This window comes from Semicossyphus pulcher, unplaced genomic scaffold (assembly GCF_022749685.1).
Source record: "Semicossyphus pulcher isolate SPU_LCO1_2020_fin unplaced genomic scaffold, fSemPul1.0.p SCAF_6, whole genome shotgun sequence".
In the NCBI taxonomy this organism is placed as follows: Eukaryota; Metazoa; Chordata; class Actinopteri; order Labriformes; family Labridae; genus Semicossyphus; species Semicossyphus pulcher.
The window spans coordinates 7,867,891-7,890,931 of record NW_027211737.1 but is presented as its reverse complement, the minus strand read 5'-3'; the positions used below and the strand labels follow the sequence as shown (position 1 = coordinate 7,890,931).

The following is a 23,041-nucleotide window of genomic DNA, read 5'->3' as shown; positions in this document are numbered from 1 at the left end:
TACAATCTAAAATTGGGCTGGAGTTACCTCTTCATTAAGACTAGGCTTGTTAAACCTCACCACAGACCTAAGCCATAGGGATTTCACCTTCAAGGCGTTGCCGCCAAGACTTCCCCTGAAAACTGAGACAGGCCTATCATCGCAAGAAGTTCCGCCGAAAGTCATCATTTTTTATCTTTATTAATACCATACTCACTTCCATTCCTGTTAGAACAAAAATAAACCCTCGTTCTAACTTTGTTGATTTGACTCATAAGTGATGAATGCATTTTGAGGCATAATCTGCCTGTCATGAGGTTGTGTCTATGTTTTTTTTACATGCTGTTGGGTTATGCCGTTATGCCTTTAGAATTCAACTGGATCAATCCAAGAAGTTGACAAAGAGATCCTATTTTCAATACTATTTATTGAATGAAGCAGCACAAAAAATACTCGTTTACAGAATAATATGACTTCAAATTGTACAAAATGTAGTTGTACCAGGAAAACATCTACGTGATATTAGCTAAATTAAAGTTTATTGTGCAAATAACAAAAATAAGACATAGTGTTATTGACCTTGGGCAATACTATGGTTAAGAAATGCTGACCTCTTAAAAATACACTAATCAAGCCTACTTGCCTGCTTGGCAGCATTTGTAGTAGTTATGTAAGAACTACCAACACATTCTTCTCAAACCAAAATGAGCGAGCCCTCTTTTCAAAAAATAGAAATTCTCCGTTTTCTTTTTCTTCAAAATTATTGTCACATCAACGATCAACGAAGCATTTCGAGCTTCACGCTTTCAGTTTCGCAACAGTAAAAATTGCAATTCTTGTGAATGGCCCTTGATAAAAAAAACTAAAACAAAATACAAACTGTTGTTTAGACACATGGCATTATCAAATAATATTGGAAGACTAAGTTGTGTGTTTATAGCACTAGTGAAATATATATAAGTGTATGAACAATTCAACTTTAGATCACACATGAGAAGGTCTCCAGTCCTGTATTACAGGGAGAGAGACTCTATCATACATGTTTATGTTTCTGACTTTGTGCTTGTAATTTGAGTGTGCAAGTGTATGTGTGTGTGTGTGTCTGGATGTGTCGATGTTTTAGGAGAGATTGTGCATTTTGATGTGCATATGTGAGCTTGTGGGCCTCCTGGGACTCAGTGCATCCTGCCTTAGATAGGTAAGACAGGCGGCCTCACAGACAAACTGTGTGCACACCATAGAGAAGCGCTTCTGGTGGTCATGGCAAGTTCTTAGTAGTTATTAATACTGCTGGCGATGCAGTGCTAGTCTAGGCACAGAGTTAGTCTCCATTTCCTGCCACGCCAGGCCACTGGAGCTGGAGTGAGGGGTGGCAATATTGAGCCAGTATCATTCAGCTGAGACAGGACTTCAGAAGTCAACTAGTTGCTGGTTCTTTCCTCTGATGCTGAAGCATGTCTGTCACGCTCATTATGTCCTCTTCAGGGACCTACAAAATAGTAAAGGAAAGTTAAAGCAGCATTAGTTGTTTTATTTGGGGCCACTTACAGGCAGGGAAAATGCTATACACACATTATTGACTTAATAATATCAATAACAATAATAATAATAATAATATGAAAACTTCATTTTGAAGTTGATATCGCGTAAGTGTTAGCGATCGCTATTAAAATATATTTGGAGAATAAACAAAAGTAATTAAGTTCATGTTGAAAACCATTGACTTGCAATTTACTATACTGTAAGCATAGTAAAGACCAAAAAGTAGTGGTCCCAGAATTGGGCTGTGTGGTACTCCATCTGGAACATATACTCTGTTCAATGCACGATATGAACTCAACCTTTTTAATGGCCACTTCACATACCAATAGTAACAGTTTTTCAAAGTGAGACAAGTGAAAAAAGCCTAAAACCAAAATGTAGCGGTCCCAGAATTGAGCTTTATGGTACTCCATATAGAACATACTGTATATGCTATGTAATGCAAAATGTGGGCCAAACCTTTATGAATGTTTCTACATTTACCAAGAATATTTTTTTGTAAAAATAAGACAGGGAAAAAAAGGTTAGTAGGAGAAAAAGATCAGTGTTTTGCTGAGATTGTTCACTCTGTAATCCCGACCAAGGTTTCCTCCATTTTCGATTTCCTTGGTCAAAGGGAGTGCCTTTCTTTTTTGTCTAGTGTGGGGCTGTGATTGAGGGCTTCTTCTTCAAATCAACTCTCCAACCAATAAAATACTGATTTCAACCTCCAAATTCTCGCTAATGGATTTCCAATCTGTGTTGATAGTATGATATTACATGCATCCAGAAGTTGCCATGAATTTCACTGTTAACTGGAATTTCCCGTTAGACTGGAGATAAAATAATCATGACTAATACCTTGAAATATGAGCCAGAGAGTGTCCTCCCATCATCCCATATCCACATGCTCTTTCACGTGTTTTAGTGACATAGCTTTGGAAATGTCCTCAACACAACTGATATTGCGACTACTTGATAAATAGCTTTCTAAATGACCTTTATCCTTTTTCGCCCTTCCTCTTTACAAAAATGTTAGTGGTCTGATTTTCTTACAAAATTGTAGATTTTGAAATGAGCATAAACCACAATCCTACACATTATTAACACATTATTATTAGCGCCAACAATAAAATAATGGATTTGAAAAACCCACATTTTCAGAAATATAACATATACATATACATATATATATATATATATATATATATACACATACATTTTGAAGATGAAATGTAATTGATTTGAACTATTGTTACTAATTTAAAGGAAGTTTCAAGTAAGGAAGGAAAGGAGGAAGGAAGTTGTCTCTGACTGTAAGCATTGAAGAGAAGACTTGACTGCATAAATTTACCAGATGGATGCAAACAATTTCTCAGAAACATCCGAACGGAAACAGCTGTGATGTCACAGCTGTTTTATAAATGGAACTTGCTATTGTTAGGCCAGCTTGTGGTTAACACCAATCCCACTCGTTACAATATTTAGGTCATTATAATATTCTGTGACAAAGACCATACGTAATGACTTTCAATGAAGGTGACACTCGTCAAGCTCAATGACATGCTAGCCTGCATACTACAGCCATGCCACTTCCAAAACATTCTTAAAGGAAGGAGTGTAAAAATAACCATTGGATACTTGAGGAATACCCAAAGATTCTACGTCATGACTGTGTTAACCTTTATCCTTCTTATGGTTCACCTTGGGAAGTATTTGGTGACTAGGCAGTGCTATCTCAGACTACAACATGTTATGAATACTTTGCATTGTGATGCAAAGAAGAGGGAGAGCTGAAAGATACAGGATCTAAATTAATAAAGCCATTGGGGAAACATAACTGGATTCATCGTCAGACCGCACTTAATTTATTTGGTTCACTCTAACCAAATTTGTTTTGGGAACACTTCACACCTATAAATGTTAAGGGTTATAACAAAGTGACTAGAAAGGGAAAAAGTTATACACTTAGGCACCCCAAGTCCTTGAGGCATTGGCCATGTTTTTGACTCCAACTCGTGGCCCTTTAGTGCATGTCATTCAACTCTCTTTTCCCCATATTTCCTGTCATTCTTTACTGTAGGGCTGTCCTGAATACATTTTTTTGGGCTTCGAAGCTTCAGCAGCAATTACTCAGTTGTATTTGAAGCTTCGCTGTGACTACGACGACGACAACGGGGGTACTCTTATAGAAAATAATTACAGCCTTAGGCCCTGTGAATATACAAGGAGTCTCATTCTCCTTCATTAGACTTTAAAACACACCATATTATAAAATGTGATGCAGACTTGTAGCCCTGAGAGGGAGGAAAGCACGGGCACAGAGGGAGGGAGCGGGTGATGACGGACTGAAGTGATGACGTGATATAAAATTTTGTTTGTTTCGATAGAAAACTTTGCTGAAATATATGAACTACACAGCAGACTGGAGTCTCTGCTCGTGTCATTCACAGCATGTGGAGATGTAGTTTATACTTTATAGTAACTGTGAGCGGAAATATGGACAGATCATGACCTTATTTTACCAGGTACAGAGCATGAGAAATATATCTGCTCGTCTCCTAAAGTCTGTGGTTAAAAGGAGAAAACATTTGAAATACTATTTTTTGCGGTTGATTACCATGGTAACGAAGCTTCTAAGCATTTGGGTCAGCCCTACTTTCAGGGCCAGTCAGTCAGTCCTACCCGATAAAGTACTGAAAATAAATACTGCAATTCAATAATCAGATTGATGTAGAAGGGTGATTTGGCTTTACTGACGAACTCGGTTAGAGACATTTTGTGATAAGATTCTGGGTAACAGCAAACTCAACAATTGGTTACTGTGGTATTTCTCGGTAATTTTCAAGGTAATGCAGACGGCAGGAATTGCTGACTAAGTTGGCAGAAAAACACAGATGTATTCAACACAACCACTCTGTGTGTAAATGGAAAAAAACAAATACTAAAGGAAACCACACAGCAACTGTGGGAAGTTTCAGCATCATAAATACAGACTCAATTGGTCAATTTAAACACACAAAAAAAGTAACGTAAATCTATGAGGAGTTAATTGGTTCTTGTGGAAAAATATGAGTATAAGGCATTAAGAAATCTCAATAAATTGTTAATGCATGACAATAAACATCAAATTCAAATAAGAACGTTTCCTCACTGAATTTGTTTGGTCTCCAATCAGACATTTTTTACACAAAAAGTTAAACTCTAATTAATTTCTAATATCTGCAATATTGGATTTTTCAAACTTACAAAATGATTTAGTTCATTTTCCAAACTTCTATGGCGGCTTTTTTCTTTCTTGCTTGGATCAGTAAAAACTCCCACAAACTGATTTGGAATAACCCGCTGCTGATTGAATCTCACAGGAGTGTTGCTTGATGTGACATGTGCTTGCTCTTAATCTCTATCTCCTATATTTGGATACATAACCTAAAATCCTTGAATATCTTAGCTGAAAGTAATCGTTATTTTAGTCTTGAATGTAATTTGGGACTTCCATGACAAGTGTATTGGCCTTACTAATGACATGGACATGTGGGACTCACCAGAGCATGGTCGAAGCTGAAGGTGCTTATGTAATAGGCAGAAATGTCGCTGTCAGCAAGAGGCTGAGATATCTGGGCAACTATCCCACATTCATCTAGGAAAAGAAACACACTGACATTAGCATCATTAGGTGCTGTAAGCCAAATCTAAAGATCTTAAATGGCAAAGAAATGTAACTACAGGATATCATAAACTCTGCTTATTCAATTATATACATAAGAGTCAACATGCATGTGATGTACATTTGACGTACTGCAGACATTAAGTACGATGGAGCTGCCACTACTGCTCATCCAGTTCACATAATTTGACAGAAACACCGGATCCCTTACATAGTTTTAATCTAAACTTACAGAATAATGAAGAATTTATTACAAAATAAAAATAAAATAAATCACAGGGGAAAAAAACACATTTGACAAAAGGGCTAAAAAAATTATGAATAAAACTGCACTGTGTTGGTACTGTAGATTCAGTATCTGCACCTTGCCACCAGTAGATACTACAAATGCGAATCATTGAGAAGTTCTTATCCTCAGTTTTGATTTTAACCTTAAATATGGCTGACAATCATTAAACTGCATATAGACTAAATTAATACATTTAAAAGGTACTTGTAAAAAAGGAGGGTGGTCTTACCAAAGCCTAGCGGTTGTCCTCCTATACGAACCATCCTCCACAATTCTCCGGAGGAGCTGGTGAAGAGAAGATCAGCAGGAAACCTAAACCACAAAAATCAAGCTCTTGATATCTACCAACCACGTACTAACGTAATAAGACCGATTCAGAGATGGACAGGGAATTACCCACTACCAAATAAATGCATGCAATGACAGGCAGGGAAACACCCACAAAGCAATGACCCAAGAGAAACAGAGAAAAAGAAGTGAATTAAAGTGAATTGCTGTATGAAGGCCTTACTGTCTCTGAGCCTCCGTGTCCATCACCAGTGAGATGTAGCCATCAATAAGGGAGAAGGAGAAGAACTTGATACAGTCCAAGTCCTGGCTGGGAGACGACTGAGGATCTTCTTTAGGACTGGAGAGAAAGAGACACATTCAATGAAACATTAGAGAGGGAAAGAGGGTCAAGAAAAAATCCTTGAATGCACACCTTAGAAGAAGAAAGGAAGACTAAAAGGCAGGTAGAAAAAAACATCATCTATTTTTACAACGTGTTATGTCAAACTGTCAGTGTGTCTCATATTAAACTCTTACTCTCACTCTTAATTAAACATTTTGCCGTCTTCATGAGTCAGTGGTGAGAGAAATATTGTTTGCATCATGTGCTGCCCCCTTGTGTTCCCACGAGGTACTGCAGCAGTGTGAGTTAACAGCATCTCACCTGCTGGAATAAAAGAGCACGTCAATGAGTGTGGTGGCGATGGACGGCAATGTGTCCGGGTCCAGAGACATGACACAGAACTGGTTCTGGGGGATTAGCACCGGGTGAAGCGTAGGCTGGATGGCTGTAAGATCAACAACAGAGTTTGTTTGCTATAACAGCTTATACAGCAGTGTTTTTGTGACAGAATAAACACAAGAGGTACAATAAATATTCTTTAACACTAAACCCCATTTTTGTACTGAATAAAAAACCTTTTGAGACAATTCTCGACATTTATTTTCACTTCAAAGTACGTACTTTTTAGTGCCATAAAGATTCCCATATATTATGTTGGTCTTAAACATCTTATGTTCTAACTCATCGTAAAGAGAGATGGGTTGTCGCACTTTCAGGTTTCTTTACACTTCATAAATTTCAGTGGATGCTCAGGCATTTTAACCCATTACAGTTTTACATATTCGTAGTTTTAAGAAGATTAAGCATAGAATATTTGTTGTTGAAATAAGCCTAAATATAGCTTAAAATATGAGTTCTTCTTCTAGATCAGATGTTTCAAAGTCAGTCAAAGTCCTTATTTTCTCAGCATTTAGGCGTATTTGCACCACTGAAAGTTGCCTGAATTAGCTAATAGCAGTTCCTGTTTGTAATGTTCTCATGGATGGAGGCCAAGCTTTGAATGGGATAATGAAATCCTCAGTAAGTCACACTGCACTCAATAAAAAACATGTGCGTCATGTCTCTGTGGTCAGATTTGACTTAGACAGCATGTGATGCCTCCTGCTGCAGCTCAAACTGCTGACAAACTACAGACAATACCTTCCAGCTGTTTGAGAATTGACAGCCATGTTTAAATTACAGTCATGGTCCTATGATGGAGGTTCTGTTCAAAGTGTTTTACCCTATAGAGTGAGATGAGTCTCTTTAATACCTGCAAATTTTACTCAACTTTACTTACGTCTGCAAGACTGAAGGAGAAGATAAAAAGTCACCACGGTCAGTCAGTAGAACTTGCATCCAAGCATAGCATAGCTGGTGTCTTAAAAGTTTCATAAGTAGTCTGACATGTGTTGAGTTAAAAAACATGTTCTGTGAGATGCTGACATAAAGTGGATAATAAAGATGCAAAGATATGAAAGACAGTGAAAGGGTGGATGCATTTTACAGCATGTTCTGCCCTCATGGTACAGCATGTCCCGTACTTCATGGGTAAGTTAAAAATAACTTCCTGTAAAGCACACATTCATCAACACAATTCAAATGTTCCTTTATGTTTGAAACTTAGGGCGGAACCAGTCGGTGTGCATTGTTCCATTATATCATGTCATACTGTATTGTTTGTTTAAGTCCAATGTGGCTTTGTTGGTAACAACAGGTGTCCTTTAACAGCAGCTTCCCCTTCATGTAAATACATAATTCTCCTTAGTCTTTGTGATGACACAGGGTTTCTATAAAAATCTGCCTTTTACTTGACTTTCTGGAAAGTTACATCCCATCACATGGCACTTGTTTATGTATTAATCCATTACATTGGAGTAGATATTGTTTATTTTTTCTTATGTGGCATTCGTATGAAAAAAAGAGACATAACTGTCACTTTTTTAAAGAATATCTGAGTTGGACAAAGGCAGGCTGGTCAGGTGTAGGCACATTCTATATTATAAATTGTATATACAGCATATTCAGGCTTATACAATAGACTTAGAGCGTTTTTTAAAGATTATTTTTTGGGGATATTTTCAACCTTTATTGACAGGACAGCTGAAGATAGACAGGAAATATTGGGAGAAGAGAGTGGGGAATGACATGCAGCAAAGGGCCGAGGGCGAGAGTTGAACCTGCTGCCGCTGCGCTGGACTGTAACATCTGTATATGGAGCGCCTGCTCTACCAACTAAGCCCCCAGTGTGACGTATTTCTTAATGTGACAGCCCTAAATTCATATTTAAGATCAGTACTGTTACAGAATTGTTATTCTGACCATACCAGTATGAGTAGGAGTGCGAGCGCGACTTTTACAGAAAAATGACTCACACTATTTCTCAAACATGACACCAACACCTTAAACAGGTTGGAATATTTCCAGTGTATAATATGCTGCTTGTGTAAGAAGTTTCTCAAACACTTGTCTATAAAGGGCAGACAATTTCAATTTAAATAATCTTTCTTCTATGCAAGAATTATGAATCTTAAATATTTCTACTTCAGTTACGCCTTCAACCACAAAGCCAAACCAATGAGGCATTGTTTAGTGACTCGTCTGATTTGTGATTTTGTGTTTGTTTTGAGATCACTTCCTATGTGATGAGTGGGCCTCTCCACTTTGTGCAAAGAACCTGAAGGTGGTGCTAGAGGATCTTAACTTCAGCCGTACTTAGCAGGTGAAATAATTCATACTTAACCAGAGCGTGACCTCTACCTTCTTTGCCGTTCTTCTGGAGGCCGTTGGAAACATCCTGACAGTGCATAGGGACAGACTCTCCTCCCTCCTCCTTGTAGATATTGAACTCCTCCTCCAGGGTGCTGATGACTACGGACAGGTCTTTCTCTTTCACCTACATAACGTACATGTGGAACATAAATATTGATGGTAAAACACACTGTGAAACGTGTTAACTCCATAACAATATGTCTATGTTTATTGTCTACATAAAGTTCATTTCCCTAACAAGGTCAGTATAGACCATGTTGTTTCAGGACACAGCAGAGGCTCACTCTATGGGAATTCTTGAGCATGTGGACCATTAACATACTTGCTGACACAAACGTCTGTCTAGGTGTTATCTATTTTTGCCCACTTAACACTTTCACATGTAATTCATCAACTAACTTTTCAGTGCTCTCAGCTCTGTCGGGAATTAATTCCTCAACTGCTGAATTTGTTGAGTGGACAAAACGCAGACACCGTGGCTTCTTTTGTCTGGCAGAGCTCAGCAGGTAAAATGCTTCACAGGGAGATGAGATTTCTGGAGTTTTTATACATTTAGAGAGTTTGAAAAATTGCCCCAGACGTTGCTAAATTATACAACAGGGAACATCTTAGAGTGCCTCTTTCATTCATTTTAACAAGATACTAGTGAGTGCTGATTAGACTGGAGGGGACAGAAATGGAAGTAAATAGGGTAGAGGAAGGAGACTCACCAGGATGAAGTCGGTCTGATAGGTGGAGAGCATGAAGACAGAGACGTGCTGCTGGGCCAGAGGGGCGATGACCGACTTGGCGATCTTGGTGACTCCGACAGCCTGCGAGCTGCTGGAGGCATTGCCATTGGAGACCACATTAAGAGGCAGCCAGATGGAGCTCTCTACCTTAAGATGCTCTGAGGGCTGGAGCTCTGAGAGGGGTCAGGGGGAGAAAAGTTGGTCTGTGAATCAGTGGGGATGCATACAACACTCGTGACTTGATACTTAAGTACTTTAGTGAACATGCACAGTTAGAGGTTATTTGTTTATTTGCAGACACAAGATGTCTTAATAAAAAATCTGATTAAAAACTTGTGTCTAGTTTTCTCCTATAACAGCATTTCTATAATTATATTTCAATGTTCAACAGGTCCTAACCTCACAGCAAAATGTAATCATTAAGATGCAGTTAATGCTGCTTTTAAAAAGGGCCACACCACCCCTCTTTTACACAGAACTGAGTTTCCTTGTGTGTCTGAGAGAGAGTACTATTCAATCTAAGAAAATAGCTGCATAGTATCTTCTTTTGCTCTTAATGCGTCTTTTTAGAGCTTAAAGTGTGTTGGGCTTAAGGGTCAAATATTTGACAAAACCATTGAATTATAAACTGAAGACATGGACATTTAAATATAAGGGCACGTAACAGGCAGGGAAGGTCTGATGACTTATGCTATCGGACTGTGCGTCATCGACCTCTTGAGTATGAATTCACTAACCTGTTAACCTAAATAACCTCCGAAACTTGACGTAGATATCTGCACCAAACTGGTTCTTACTGCTTGGACTAATTTCTTCCTGAAGTTCCCAAAAGCTGTTTTTAATACACTTTCAAAACCAACCCACTTGAGTTAAGCAATGGTGCAAACTGCCGCACTAATAAGAAAACAGAAGATTTCCCAGGAGGAGAAGCTCATTCTGCAGGTGCAAGAATTAAAAAATTGTGTGACTGATGTAGTATGATGAGCACATTGAATCTGGTAAACACAAAAGGATAGCAGGATCCTTTACAAAACTAATGAAAAGGGTTTTTGTATCTGCTGATGCAAAAACTACTAGTATCAGCTTTGAATGAACTTTTGCAAACAACATTTCTCTCTACTTCCAAATCAAATCTCATTCAGGTGTTATTTGCAGCAAATGACGACTGGTTAAGATAACCAAAAGATGTTCACAGCTCGAATAATGTTAAGAAAACAAGTTCATGTTTAAACAACAGGATACTAATGTTTTAAATGTTCACAAATTAATATCTGGTGAATAACCTGGTTTTTAATTACAGCTTTCATGCATCTGGGCATGCTCTCCACCAGTCTGTCCTGTCGTTAGGCCACTCTTGGTGTAAAAATTCAAGCAGCTCAGCTTTGTTTGATTGCTTGTGACCATTCATCGTCCTCTTGATCACATTCAGGAGGTTTTCAATGGGGTTCGGATCTGATTCTGGATTGGGCTGGCCACAATCTCGGGTCCCATCGGCTATAGTCTGAGACGATATAGCCTCTGGGGACACCGGTGAACGTGTCGTGCGCATAGACTGTATAAAAAGATGGACGACATGACAGCTCCCTAAAAGCCAAAACATTTCGGGCGCCCCCTGCTGACTGGCTGCAGTATAGGTCATAAAGCCCGCCTCCTCCATGTTAACAGGTGGGACATGAGTCAAACTATAAAATCAAAATACACGCCCGATAAAATTTTCTCAAACAAATCATTATAGTTAGTTCTTATCATGCTGATTTACGTCCAAGTGTTCATTTTTCTGACAAGTTTATTTTTAATTAGTTATCTGATGCTGTCAAAATGATGATTGACAGCTCTGTTGACAAATTAGGCTCCTGCAGCCAATCAGTTCCAGGTGAGCAGAGCGGAGGATGATCCGCGAGTAGAAACGTAACTAAAACAATCACTACAGTCATTTAAGTTTCCAAAGCTGTGAACGTTAACCTCAGACCAACACAGAGAAGCTGTTCTGCTGTTAAACACGCCGGTGTGCGGGATCCTTGCTGTTTTTTCAGTAAGTTAAGTGTGTGTTTTGGTTAGCGGAAGTGGCTATGGCCGCTTCACTCGCCGATCTCTACTGCGCAGACTCTGGCTCCTTATGACATCACCATCGCAAGATGGAAGCGCCTATCGCAGGGGCTATTTTGGCATCAATTACATATAATGGGAGCAGATGGAGACGCGTTGTCCATCTATATATACAGTCATTGGTCGTGCGGTGAGCGATAAATGACTTCCTTTTCCACGTGCTGCATTGTTGCAGAAAGATAAACCATTTTCTTGTGATTTACTCGTTATTAACAGGTCTTACCTTTGCCGAAATTTCAACATCATGATGCAGATTTCTAAGAACTAAAAATTCAAGCTTTGTCAGGTCTGTCCTCAAGAGGAGAAGTAAACTTTTAAAATGCTCGTTTGTTGAACGGAGGTCGGATCGATTTGATGCATTCGAGGAAGTCGGGAAATCTGAACGCTGAACAGCTTTCGTGAATCAGCGTCAAGGGAATTCATCTCAAGTTAAATTTTAGATCTAGAACAGATTGAACTTGCTGCAGATGTCTGTTTATAGAGATGAATAAGAAGCTAAATCGTCGTCAGATCACGCTGATGGGAGTCAGGATGTCATTAAGGCAGATTACGTTCCGCCTGTTTTTACTGCATACGCCGCAGCCTGCTGATACGTGATTGGTCAATATTGCTCGGACGTAGTACAAACGGAAACCAGAACACTCATTCTACAATGTAGAATCTTTAAATAGAGATTAGGCTTGCCATGACATGTAGAGAGAGATGCTGATTTAAGGAACATTAGGAGCGGTCTCTTATTAAATATTCCAGAGATGTATGTACATTTATTATATTTATTCAAAGCTTAACAGCTCAACATGAGCTCTGTAGAGTTCCTGATGCTAATGTGTCTATGATAAAACAAAATGATACTTTAAAATTACGAGTTCATATTTCCTAGGTAAAAAGCACAACAGCACAAACACAGCCAAAGTGCACAGATAAAACAAACCACCATGAAGTGACAGACTTACAGTCTAAAGGGGACTGTTAGGTGTAAACTGTGAGGCAGCTTTAAGTAACTTCCTCTTGTTGGCTGCCGAGTACGAACATACAGCTACTTCCTCTCCCCCACCTCCTGTCTCTTCACCATGGAGACCTAAAACACCCTTGCTATTTATACCGCACCGTGACAAGTAAATCATGGCACCTACACCACCACAATATATTTGGGTGCAGAGTGCGACCTGATACAAATGCATTTATGTGCTCAGACTTGAACGACCAACTAGGTGGTGAGGAAGGGTCAAAGTTCAAACAGAGTGGTCCCTCAGATGTCGCTGGAACAACCTGAGTCTCCAAGCCAAAAGGGGAGAAGAAGGATATGTCACTCTTTGTCCCAAAACATGACACGAGTGGAAGCTGGCAGCTACCTGGGAAACAGATGCGTATCCAGGAAGTAAACAAGAAGCTGAAAGAAAGAGATACGGGGGTGATGACTTGGGGAGATGTGCAGCCAGACCTTTTGTGAGACACTTCAATAACTTGTGCAACAGAGGGAGCATGCAGAGTAGGGGAGAAAACTGTGGTTTCATCGACATTCAGCTCAGAACATCCACTAAAAAATGATTTCTACCTCTTGCAGCAAATACCCTTTTTCTTCTTCTTTACTCCCCTTTAAAGAGTGACTGTTCTGGATGGCATAATTTGTCACAGACGGCCCCTTGTGGCTTCGCTACACCAGCTTTCACCTCTTAAAATAGGCACTCAGTTAGAAGGAGAGCAAAGGAGACAGGGAGAGAAACAGAGCACCCAGAGGCGATATATGCCTTTAACAACTACATCAGAGTAAAAGGACCTGATATAAGTGGCTGGATGAGGAGTTCATGGGTGCATGTTGTGGAAAGTTTTACTGTTCACTCTGGCCCTATAGTGTAGTCTGAAATGAGGGTCTCTTCTACAGGTCAATTATTGATATAATAAAAATTAATTAAAAAGAAAATTACTTGATAACTAATCAAACTAATCTCCTGCAAATGCAAGAAAGTTGTGGTTGTGTTGGTGTTACGCTTTTTGCTTTGAGGAAATTATATCACACTTATTCTGTCAAAATGCACACAAGACCTGACAAAATATTTATTAGGGTTTTTGACCAAAGTGCAGTCTGAACTTTATAGAAAACGGGGAAAACTGTTTTTCTCAAACTGCACTTGACCTCTGTTTGTTGAAGCCACAGCATAGAAGCAAGAGCTGAACTGCACTCTGATAATAATGTCATCCAACCTGCTCTGGCTGTGATGTTTATACCCAAAGATAAAAGAGAGGAACTTTGTCTAACAATGCTAAGGTCAGTTTAAAAGAACATTTCGCTTTTCCGCACTCTAAAGTTTTAAAGTAGCCTACACCAGAACTTTGGGAACATCAACAGCCTATAATTAAAAAACACAAACCACCTCATTTAAGTTGGTGAGACTTACTTGTCTACTATAGTTTTCCGCAGCTTAATTTTATGGATCATAAGCTCATTTATACGCCCATTCAACCTTGTGAGGGCCGTACAGGGAACAAGGAAGGAAGGGACATTAAACTGGTAAAACAACAAAAGCCAATGCTGTGGCCAAATTCAACTCTAAATATGAATAACTAGCAAACTGTGTTTTAATGTAAGTGATTGGTTCATACAGTTAGTTGTCGACTTTTAGAAGTGTTGCCAGGTGCTGGAGAAGGCCCTCAGAGCTAATCATCATAAATATATATAGTAAACACTAGTGGTGGTACTAGATAATGGTGAAGTGGCTCCAAAAAGATTAAGAAATATCAAACACTCTGCTTTCTCTTTGTTTTCAGAGTGCCAGAGTGCCAGTCATTTCTCCAAGCTCCAAAATGGCCTGATCCTACGATTTCACAAAATGCATGTTCATAGCAAATTTCTAGATCTTTTCTGTCTTGTGCATGCATCACTGCCAAACTTCACATTCCAAGTTTGTTACGCCCACAGAGATAACTCTTGTAACACCATTAGAATAATTTGTAAACTTGACTAAGGTCCTCCAGACACACCTTAGGAATCGTACGACTGTTTACACAGGTTGAATGGTACATGCCTAGTAAAACTTTCTAGAGTAAAAGTGGAAGTTCCCCTCAAGTTTCCAAATTGGAAATTTCCAGTAGCTTCCCTAAATTGTTGTTTGGTTGACGTTATTTAGGGCATGTCTTACATCATTTACTGTTGCTCCAAAGGTGAAAACGCTACACAATAAATATTAGTTTATACAGTAGTTTATTTATGGTATCACTATAGTGTAGAGCACAACAGGGACAAGATTGATCAGAGTATGGGAGGACAAACCCATATCTTGTAAAAGTGATGAAAGATGTGTGTACAAAGTGTTTCACCTTTGAATCCCTCCTTGTCAAGGACGACCGTGTAGTTCTCTGGTGTCTCCGTGAGGCTGAAAAACTTGCATCTGAAAGAGGACAGGAAGTACAGATGGAGAGAGCATATGGTTAGAAATGTGAAAAAAAAAACACAAAAGGAAGGAGATAAAGAGGAGAGAGGAAGGAGAAAGAGAGAGGAAGAACAGTGTTATTCATCTGCAAACAACAAAAGGAGATTCAGATTTCCATAATAACAGCTACCAGGAATCATGTAAAAGGATTCCTCTGAAATTTGCTCTGGTTTCAGGACTGGCTGTCACTCAATTAGCACAAGCACAAGCTCAGTATTATGCCAGCATCGCTCCTTTGTCTGCAGCAAATGGTGGGAAACGCACCAAACTGGGGCAATGCTTCAGTTAGCCACTGCTACAATCAGGGAAAGACTCATCAGCTAGTGAAAATATAGCCTAGATAATAACTTGCTTAAATGTATCTGGACCAGTACCACTCACGACTACATTTGCAGGCTTTAAGTCCCCCATCTCCGCACAATCCTTCAAAGTTACAGTCTCGTACCTTGATCTAAAAAAAGAGCCACTATGGTTAAATATTTGAAAGGACTGTACTGGTTTGCCAACTGATACAGCCCATTGGGGTTAAAAATTTACCAAGAAAAAGACTACATGGTATGAAGCTGAAGTCTCTGGGCTCAGAAATGCTCTCCACAAGGCGAACCTTTAATTTCCTTGATTACAATTTACAGTGCGTCTTCATCAGGCGTAGAGCCAGAACATTTGCTTTCAAAGGCCGTTGCTTGGTCTGGCCACAGTTTTAAGTTCTATTTTATACCGTCTTCGTTAAAAAAAAGGAACTGAAAATAAAAAAGGATTGGCCCATGGGATTTGATACAGTTGGAGGAAAGAACTGGGCAGTGAAACACACTGGATTACATCAGCTTTGGAGATGATTATACTTCAAATTGAGCTCCTGGACAGGAGAAGCTCCCCTTGTTCCACGTCCCAAAAAATATCTTTGGCAAGTGTAAGAGCAAAAACAAGGAGACAGGGATAGAAGTGAATCACTGGGTGAGCTGCAGGCAGAATGAACCGATTACTGTGTAACCCAGGAGTTGGACTTCCCCTGTAGCAGCTTGTTCACTTTGACAAGGCAAACCTGTGCTCAATCTTCACTGGCCAGTCCAGACTTCAGGCTTTCACTTATAGCTTTCAATAAACTCTCAACTCCTGAGGGTTTCAGTTTTAGGCAGTGGTGACTTTTTTAACATTGTTGGTAAGATTTTCTACCAGTGTCAAGTTTCCCGAATTGTCGTTGAAAGTGTTACTTCAGGGGCCCGGAGTTATCGTAGAACAAGTACTGTTTATTTTCATCACAGACAATGTTAAGTGGCTGGCGGGCTTCCAGGACTTGAACAGACATAAGATGCTCTCTGAAAGATGAGTATAAAAGAGAGAGAGAATAACCCAGTGCACATAAAAATATAAGGAGAAAACTAAACTGTGACTTCAAGGTACAATTATGGTAAGAAACATTTAATTACTGGTTTGGGTAAAGATTCTACTGTGCGTGTTCCTAACAGCAAGCCGAAGTAAAAAAGCACACTTTCTTTGGAGAACTGTATATGGAACTAATGATACCACTCTCACGTATAGTTGAGTAGAAAGGCGGAGCAAGGAGACAATTAGCTTAGCTTAGCATATGGGCAGGAGGGAGGAGGAAGCAGCAACCCTGGGTCTTTCCAAAATCAACCAAACAGTACCTTCAAGGCTCTCTAATTACCACGTATCATCTCCAACATTATTGACTTTTTCTACTTATTTTTTGGGGAAAACTTTCCACAAACTTTGCATCACTCTCTTCCTGTATTTGAATTCCTTGGCTACGCTGTTAACTTACATATTAAGGCATATTCTAAAAAGGTGACATTAGAGAGCAAGTATTGAGAAGGGATATCCACAAAAGGTGATGCAAGGACATAGAAAATATAAGACATCATCTGCACTGTGGCTCAAAGCAGGCTAGAGTAAGCCTGTGCTCTTTGGAAGCCTTGTTATTGAGATACATAGGCTTTTAATTTCACAGGGAGAAGAGCAATTGAGCCATTTCCACTTGGATGACCTCTCTTTGTTTTCTCTCAATCCCTTAAAAAAGGAAGCACCACATATTCCTGTTTTCTTAAAACGTCCCCCCTGGAGATACACCGTCCTCTTCCTCTGCTTATCAGTCAGCTGAGGCTCTTACAGTAGAGGCCTGAGTGAGACTGCCAAACTCCTGACTCAGCAAAAAGTAATCCCTACCATGAGATGAGACAATCACCCCACAGAGAGACAAAGAGAGAGACAGACACAGAACTCTGTAACACTAACTATCAGCTGTGCTGGCAAACTCAGCTGGCCCATTGTGTTATAATACCCCACTCATTTCCTGTTGACCCTTCACCTTTTCCAGCTTGCAGTTTCCTGCAGGTAGTTTATGACCAAGCATCTATGCTGAAAGTGAGAATGATCACGTGTGGAGCTTTATAGCATGTGGAGAAGACAGTGAAGCAGCTAAACATCAGCAAAGCATTGGTTGTGCGTTGACAAGCAACCTGACGGAACTCCAGCTGTGGTACGACCATGCTTGTTTGGTTTCCTGTTTGTGAAGTACAGATAGTACTGACTCATATGATCCCTCACCTCAGCGCCATAGAACAAAATAATTAGCCAAAGATGTAAAATCAGCGCAATCCGATCATCACCCTCACTGTTTGACATGTTTATGTTGATCTACAATCAGTAGGCCTGTGGACCTCCAACAACAAAGCTTTCTGCCCTTACACTTCCATTACCTTTGTTTCTACATCAAAACATAAGGAAAAAACAAACAAGTGGAGAACAAAGACAGCCCAAAGGAAGCACAATATGTAAGGGTAGTGTTATGCTTGAACAAAGCTTACATGTCCAACCCTGTTGGAAATCAAATGTATGGAGTTGTTGTGAATAGCCCCTCAGAGTGCTGAAAGAAAAGCTGGCCTTGACAGAGAAGGAGGTGACCCGATGTCATTTAAATATGGTGATAACTTGACTGTTCACGTTGAAAGTGACAGAAATAGTTGTACCAAGAATGGAAAAAAGACGTAGAGTGAAGTTCAAAGTTCTGGTTCCTTCCTCCAAAGACCTGCGTGAGGTTTGTGTGAATGCCGGATGTTTGGTTTAGAAAAGTTGCAGAAATTCTCCCGACACAGCCTCCATGAAGAAGGGGAGGAAGGGGGTTCAAAAGCAATTCAACCATCTGAAGAAGCAAATGGCAGCTTTTCCTGAACCTTTGGGGGATAAAAACATCTCTGAAACTTAAAAGGCATCCTTAGCTTAAGTCCAGAGGTTTCCTCACAGCAACTTCCCCAACAGATGAAACAAAGACATCAAACAAAGAAAGAGATCTTGCTCCCCCTTTGTCTCCAAAAAAGTCTGTAACCATTAAGAAAAATACAACAGACAAGTGATGATCAGAATGTTGATTAACCTAATTCCAATTGTTGAGCATTCACAAGTTTCAGCTTCCCTAATGTGAACATTTGCTGCTATTCTTAATATGATCTAAACATTTCTTTTGGTCATGGTCTGTTGGCCACTTTGGGCTGTGGGAACTTGCGTCTCAATGACTCAAAGATGAATCGACAAATCAAACATGTTAGTACAGCACTCTGTAACAATGCCCACATAGCCTGTGTGTGATCAATGATGGTAATGAGTTCGAAAAACAAGCTCCTTCAACTGAGGCATGAAGGAACATGAGGACGAGATGGAAAATAACCAAAAGAGACGAGGAAGCAACAGGTAGCGGGGGAGAGGGCGGATGGGGAAGATGAAAACCAAGCACACACTAGACTTTGATCCAGCTTCACAAAGCAATGAAGGTTACGGTGGAGAAGGTTGGGAGTGGCAGTGGGATGTCTTCAACTGATGCTCCAGCTGGGGAAACATGATAAGAGTGAAGAGAACCAACGTTGTTAAAGTGTGAGGTGTTAGCCTTGAGCTATCTCAGTCCGTGGACGATTCGACCAAGCTGTCCACTAACTGTCCAGCTTCCTAAAAACTTATCTGTAGTGTTCTCACAGGCCCCTCTTTTTGGAGAACAATGGGGGAGTTTTTTTTTCTCCAGAAATCCTTGCTTGTTATTAGAGGGGGTGGAGGGCAGCCTTGTGTAAACAAGGGTAGCGAGAGCCCCAACCTTGACAGATCACTGAGGCAGACAAATGGAAAACTCCCCACTGGGCTTCTGGCTCAGCTGAGGTATTGTTCCAAGCCATTCTCTCGTTAGTGAGCCTGCAGAAGAGAAGAAAGGAGGACTGTGTGGAGCCTGCAGGGCTGCATCCACACACAGTACAGTAACACAGATATGTTGGGATGATACTGGGCTTTGATTATTACCACACCCATAGATTCCATACACCAACTCAGAGCAAACAAGACAAAAGTGCTTGCAAACTTAGGGTTAATGTTTTCATCCATTGTGGAGATGTGTTTGTCTCTGAACACTTCCATCCTCTGCACCACAGGTGTCATAATGCCTTAGTTGTGTTTGTTGGAGGAAAACCTTCCCTCTTTCATTTATAATAAGCCGGGACACTGAAAGTAAAAAAAACTTTTTAAAATTCAGCTCAGGACTGCTTTCAAATCGCTTTGAGCACATTCTCGGGAAGTTGCTCTCTAATGAATAGCAGGGGCCTGAGAGAGGGAGAGGGGTAAAATTAAGCGAGGCAATCAGGTTTGTTTTTGCTCTGCGATTGTTTTGAGTTGCCATGAACTCAGGCTTCTCCACCACTCCCCATTCTGCATTGTCTGTGGTTTCACCAGAGGGAAAAAATGAAATAAAATAAAAACAACCTCCGCTACAGAAAAAGAACTGAAAAAGCGGGGCAAAACATCCACGCCACAGTATGATGACATAACTCTGAAGCATGCACAACAAAACACAGAAAAACAGACAGGCCTGCTAATCCAAGGAAGTGCAGCCGGCATGCTTTTTATGGTTCACTCAGGGCTCAGCCTACTTTGTGTTTTTTTCCAGAGACTGAATGCTTCACAGAGCCCTTTCAAAGTAAAATGTAGGATCACATTTTTGAAATAAAATACAGACTTTAAATCCCTGATCACTTAGAATTAGTCATCACAAACCTGTGGGTCTCTACCTCAGAAACATTGACGCAATAACAGTACATCTGTCTATTAATCATACGGACTAGTTATTTACTCAGTGTACAAGTTAGGAAGGTGTTGCAAGTCATCATGACACAGTTTGTCTGGTATGGGCATGTCAAAACCTAGTGTATCGACCATTCAACAGAGATGTGTGAGTGCTGATGGGTGCAGCTAGGCGTAAACATATGTGAACTGTTTGAGTGACAAATATCCAAGATTTAAATCAGTCAGTTTACATGACATGGATGACAAGTATTTTAAAGGATCATCATCTACGCAGGCATGTATTAGCCCTGTTGCTTTGTAAAACGATTATTAAAGGGCTTTTCTGTTGCTGATACCCAGAGGATGCTTTCGATAGGCAAATCCTCAAGCAGAGTGTGATATCTAGGCTTCAGACGTCACAGAGCACAAACAGAGGAGGCAATAGGAGGAGAAAAATCTGACATTTGCGTAACTTCTTTGTAACCGATCATGAGAACAGTAGCTCAGCCGCGGCCCGGCCTGTATCAATGGCAGCTTGAAGACAGATGTTGAGCCCTTCTTGAAGCCATGCATATGTGGGGCAGCCAGAGCAATAAACAATTACATAACAATGAGAGGATATCCAGGGATTAACTGAGAACTGGTACTGATGCCTACAAGAGATCCGGACTACTTGCAAACTAGATGTTGTTTTTGGGTAAAGGAGGTCAAGGGCCACGTCTGTGCTTGGGAAACAAGGCTCCATCAAGACATAGTGGAGGGGCACTGCATGCTTTTTAAGATGTTTGAACAATGCTGGTGTTATGTTCATTGGATACAGCATGCATTAAAGGCATCCATGCATGCATTTAACAGTATTATATAATAAATGCATGTTAACGTATGGGAATGCACTGTCAACTAAACTGCTGCAGGTTTTTGCAGAAAGATAACGTAGATTTTTAGGAAACAATGCTCATTGCAAGAAATCATTCATAAAGAATGTTGGCTTATGAGCAGGTTTGCAAACGTTAATTATATATGATCAACTACTGTAGTTAGCAAAAGCTACGTGCATAAGCTACATGCACTTGCAGATTATCATTCATGGAGGCAGAGCAGGGCATGCACAGGCAAACAAAACAGCCAAATAATAGCTCGGCCACCCAGTGAATGAAGAGGCGCTGTAGATTATCACATTTATCCGTGCTGGATTACAAGAGTGATTCACACCGGAGCGACACAAACGTCTGACCCTGATCAATGAGTCTTCTTACCGTGTCCTGTTCCGGAGAAATATCAGTTTAATCAGGGGGTGTGTGAAATTCACCAGCCCATTCTTGGATATGCTGATGACTCGTAGCCTGTGGTCCAATATGTGCAAGTCCATATTGTCGGTCGCGAGCTGTAGCTGTGCAGTCTCCTCTCTGTGTGCATGCGGCGGTGAAGACGCCTCTCTAGCTGAGGGATATCATTCAAATTTTAAATATAGGCCTGGATGATGAGCATTACCGACGAAGACAACCACCACTTCCCGCTGTGCTTGACTCACAAGCCGAAAAACATCCGACGCAATCCGACTCCAGCCCTGCTGAACTACTGTATATTCAAATAATAGGGACAGCCCCAAAGCCGACACGCCCCCTCCTCTTAAAGCTACAGGTTTATGATGTTAAATGTCCCGAGCATGCTGAGAGTGTTCATGTGTGAATGTGTGAGCGAAAACTACTGGCTAAGTGATTTATGGGCTTTAAATTGAAACACAGGAAGTAAAATGAAGCCAAAATTCACACTTGTGCGGACTTCCGGCCTTTATCAGAAGCTGTTCTTCATGTTTGAGCTAGAGCCTAGTTTTAACAGATTTTTTTTCTCTAGATGAACAAGGCTGGTGTAATTTTTACACTTTGGTTTTTGTAAGTTTTGAACTCATGAAATATTACATGTCAATAAGTGATCTTAGGAATGTTACCGGGGAGTTTTTATTACCTTTGGACAGAGTAAAGCTTACTGGTTCCCCCTTACCAGTGGCAGATTGTTGATTACATTTACTGGATAGATATGAGAGAGTTGTATGGAGCTTTTTTTGTCTACCTAAGAAAGGAAATAAACAAATTACCAATTTTTTTTAAACTATTCCTTTAATGTGAAAGTAATATTTTAGATTACATTTATTAAAACACATTCTCCCATCAAAACGGCTCATTTAAGCTCAGTTACCTTAGTTTAGCCTTAATTATCTTTATAATTCAAAATTTTAATTTTATGGAAGCTTGTGAGACAAACATTCTTTGTATTTTTAACACTGCTTCTGAGAACTACAATGACCAAACTGCGGTGTGATAGCCAACTTTTATTTTGAAAATATGGACCACTCCATACCAAAGGTTACACATCCTCTACTGACACACTTTTTGCACATCTCTCTTTAAACTGTAATCAGAGAAATGATCAGATGTATTAATGTGTGAGGTAGTCTGGAAAGTTATAATTATAAATGTGGCAGTCACCGCTGTGAAGCTCATTGTGATCTCTCTTAGCGTGATTCATAATCCAGTCATAAAAGTGAAATCATAAAAGCCTGGGTGGAGACTATTCTTTCATTGTGAAACACAAATACACGGTAGATTACCCTAATTCATGATAAAAACAAAAAGCAGGAAATATAACCAGTTCTAGTAATGTAATACACATAATTTTGCATTTCATTGTGCCACTAAATTACTAATCTTTTACATTTTTGACCTAAACCTTTTGAAACGCAGGTGTTTCAGGGTTCTCAAAATACATGTACACAAACGGTGCATCCTTGCCTTCCATGACTGGCTTGTTACTGTTGAATCAGAAATGTTTCTGTTTAGATACATGCACATAACATAACATAGATCATCATATAAAAATGTAGTTGTTGCTCTGGCAGTAAGT

General features: G+C 39.9%; 1 protein-coding gene across 1 annotated transcript; it reads right to left on the bottom strand.

Moving 5' to 3' along the window:
- Positions 1-376: 376 nt before the first annotated feature.
- On the bottom strand, positions 377-21,662 carry castor1 (cytosolic arginine sensor for mTORC1 subunit 1). The gene is made up of 9 exons (XM_069683043.1): positions 21,397-21,662; positions 14,973-15,043; positions 9,531-9,724; positions 8,809-8,944; positions 6,391-6,514; positions 5,968-6,084; positions 5,686-5,768; positions 5,046-5,140; positions 377-1,468 (listed from the first exon to the last, which is right to left on the bottom strand). Exons 1-9 carry the CDS (start codon positions 21,507-21,509, stop codon positions 1,397-1,399), a joined length of 1,005 nt encoding a protein of 334 aa, XP_069539144.1. The 5' UTR covers positions 21,510-21,662; the 3' UTR covers positions 377-1,396.
- Between the last annotated feature and the right edge of the window lie 1,379 nt (positions 21,663-23,041).

What these genes read in the sequence shown, in the direction of transcription:
- castor1 (XM_069683043.1), bottom strand. Translation starts at nt 21,509, where the DNA reads ATGGACTTGCACATATTGGACCACAGGCTACGAGTCATCAGCATATCC. An exon ending in ATCAGACCGACTTCATCCTG is followed by an intron (nt 8,945 to 9,530) that starts GTGAGTCTCCTT and finishes TACGTTATGTAG; the next exon opens with GTGAAAGAGAAAGACCTGTC. An exon ending in TCAGCTTCGACCATGCTCTG is followed by an intron (nt 1,469 to 5,045) that starts GTGAGTCCCACA and finishes ACTATTTTGTAG; the next exon opens with GTCCCTGAAGAGGACATAAT.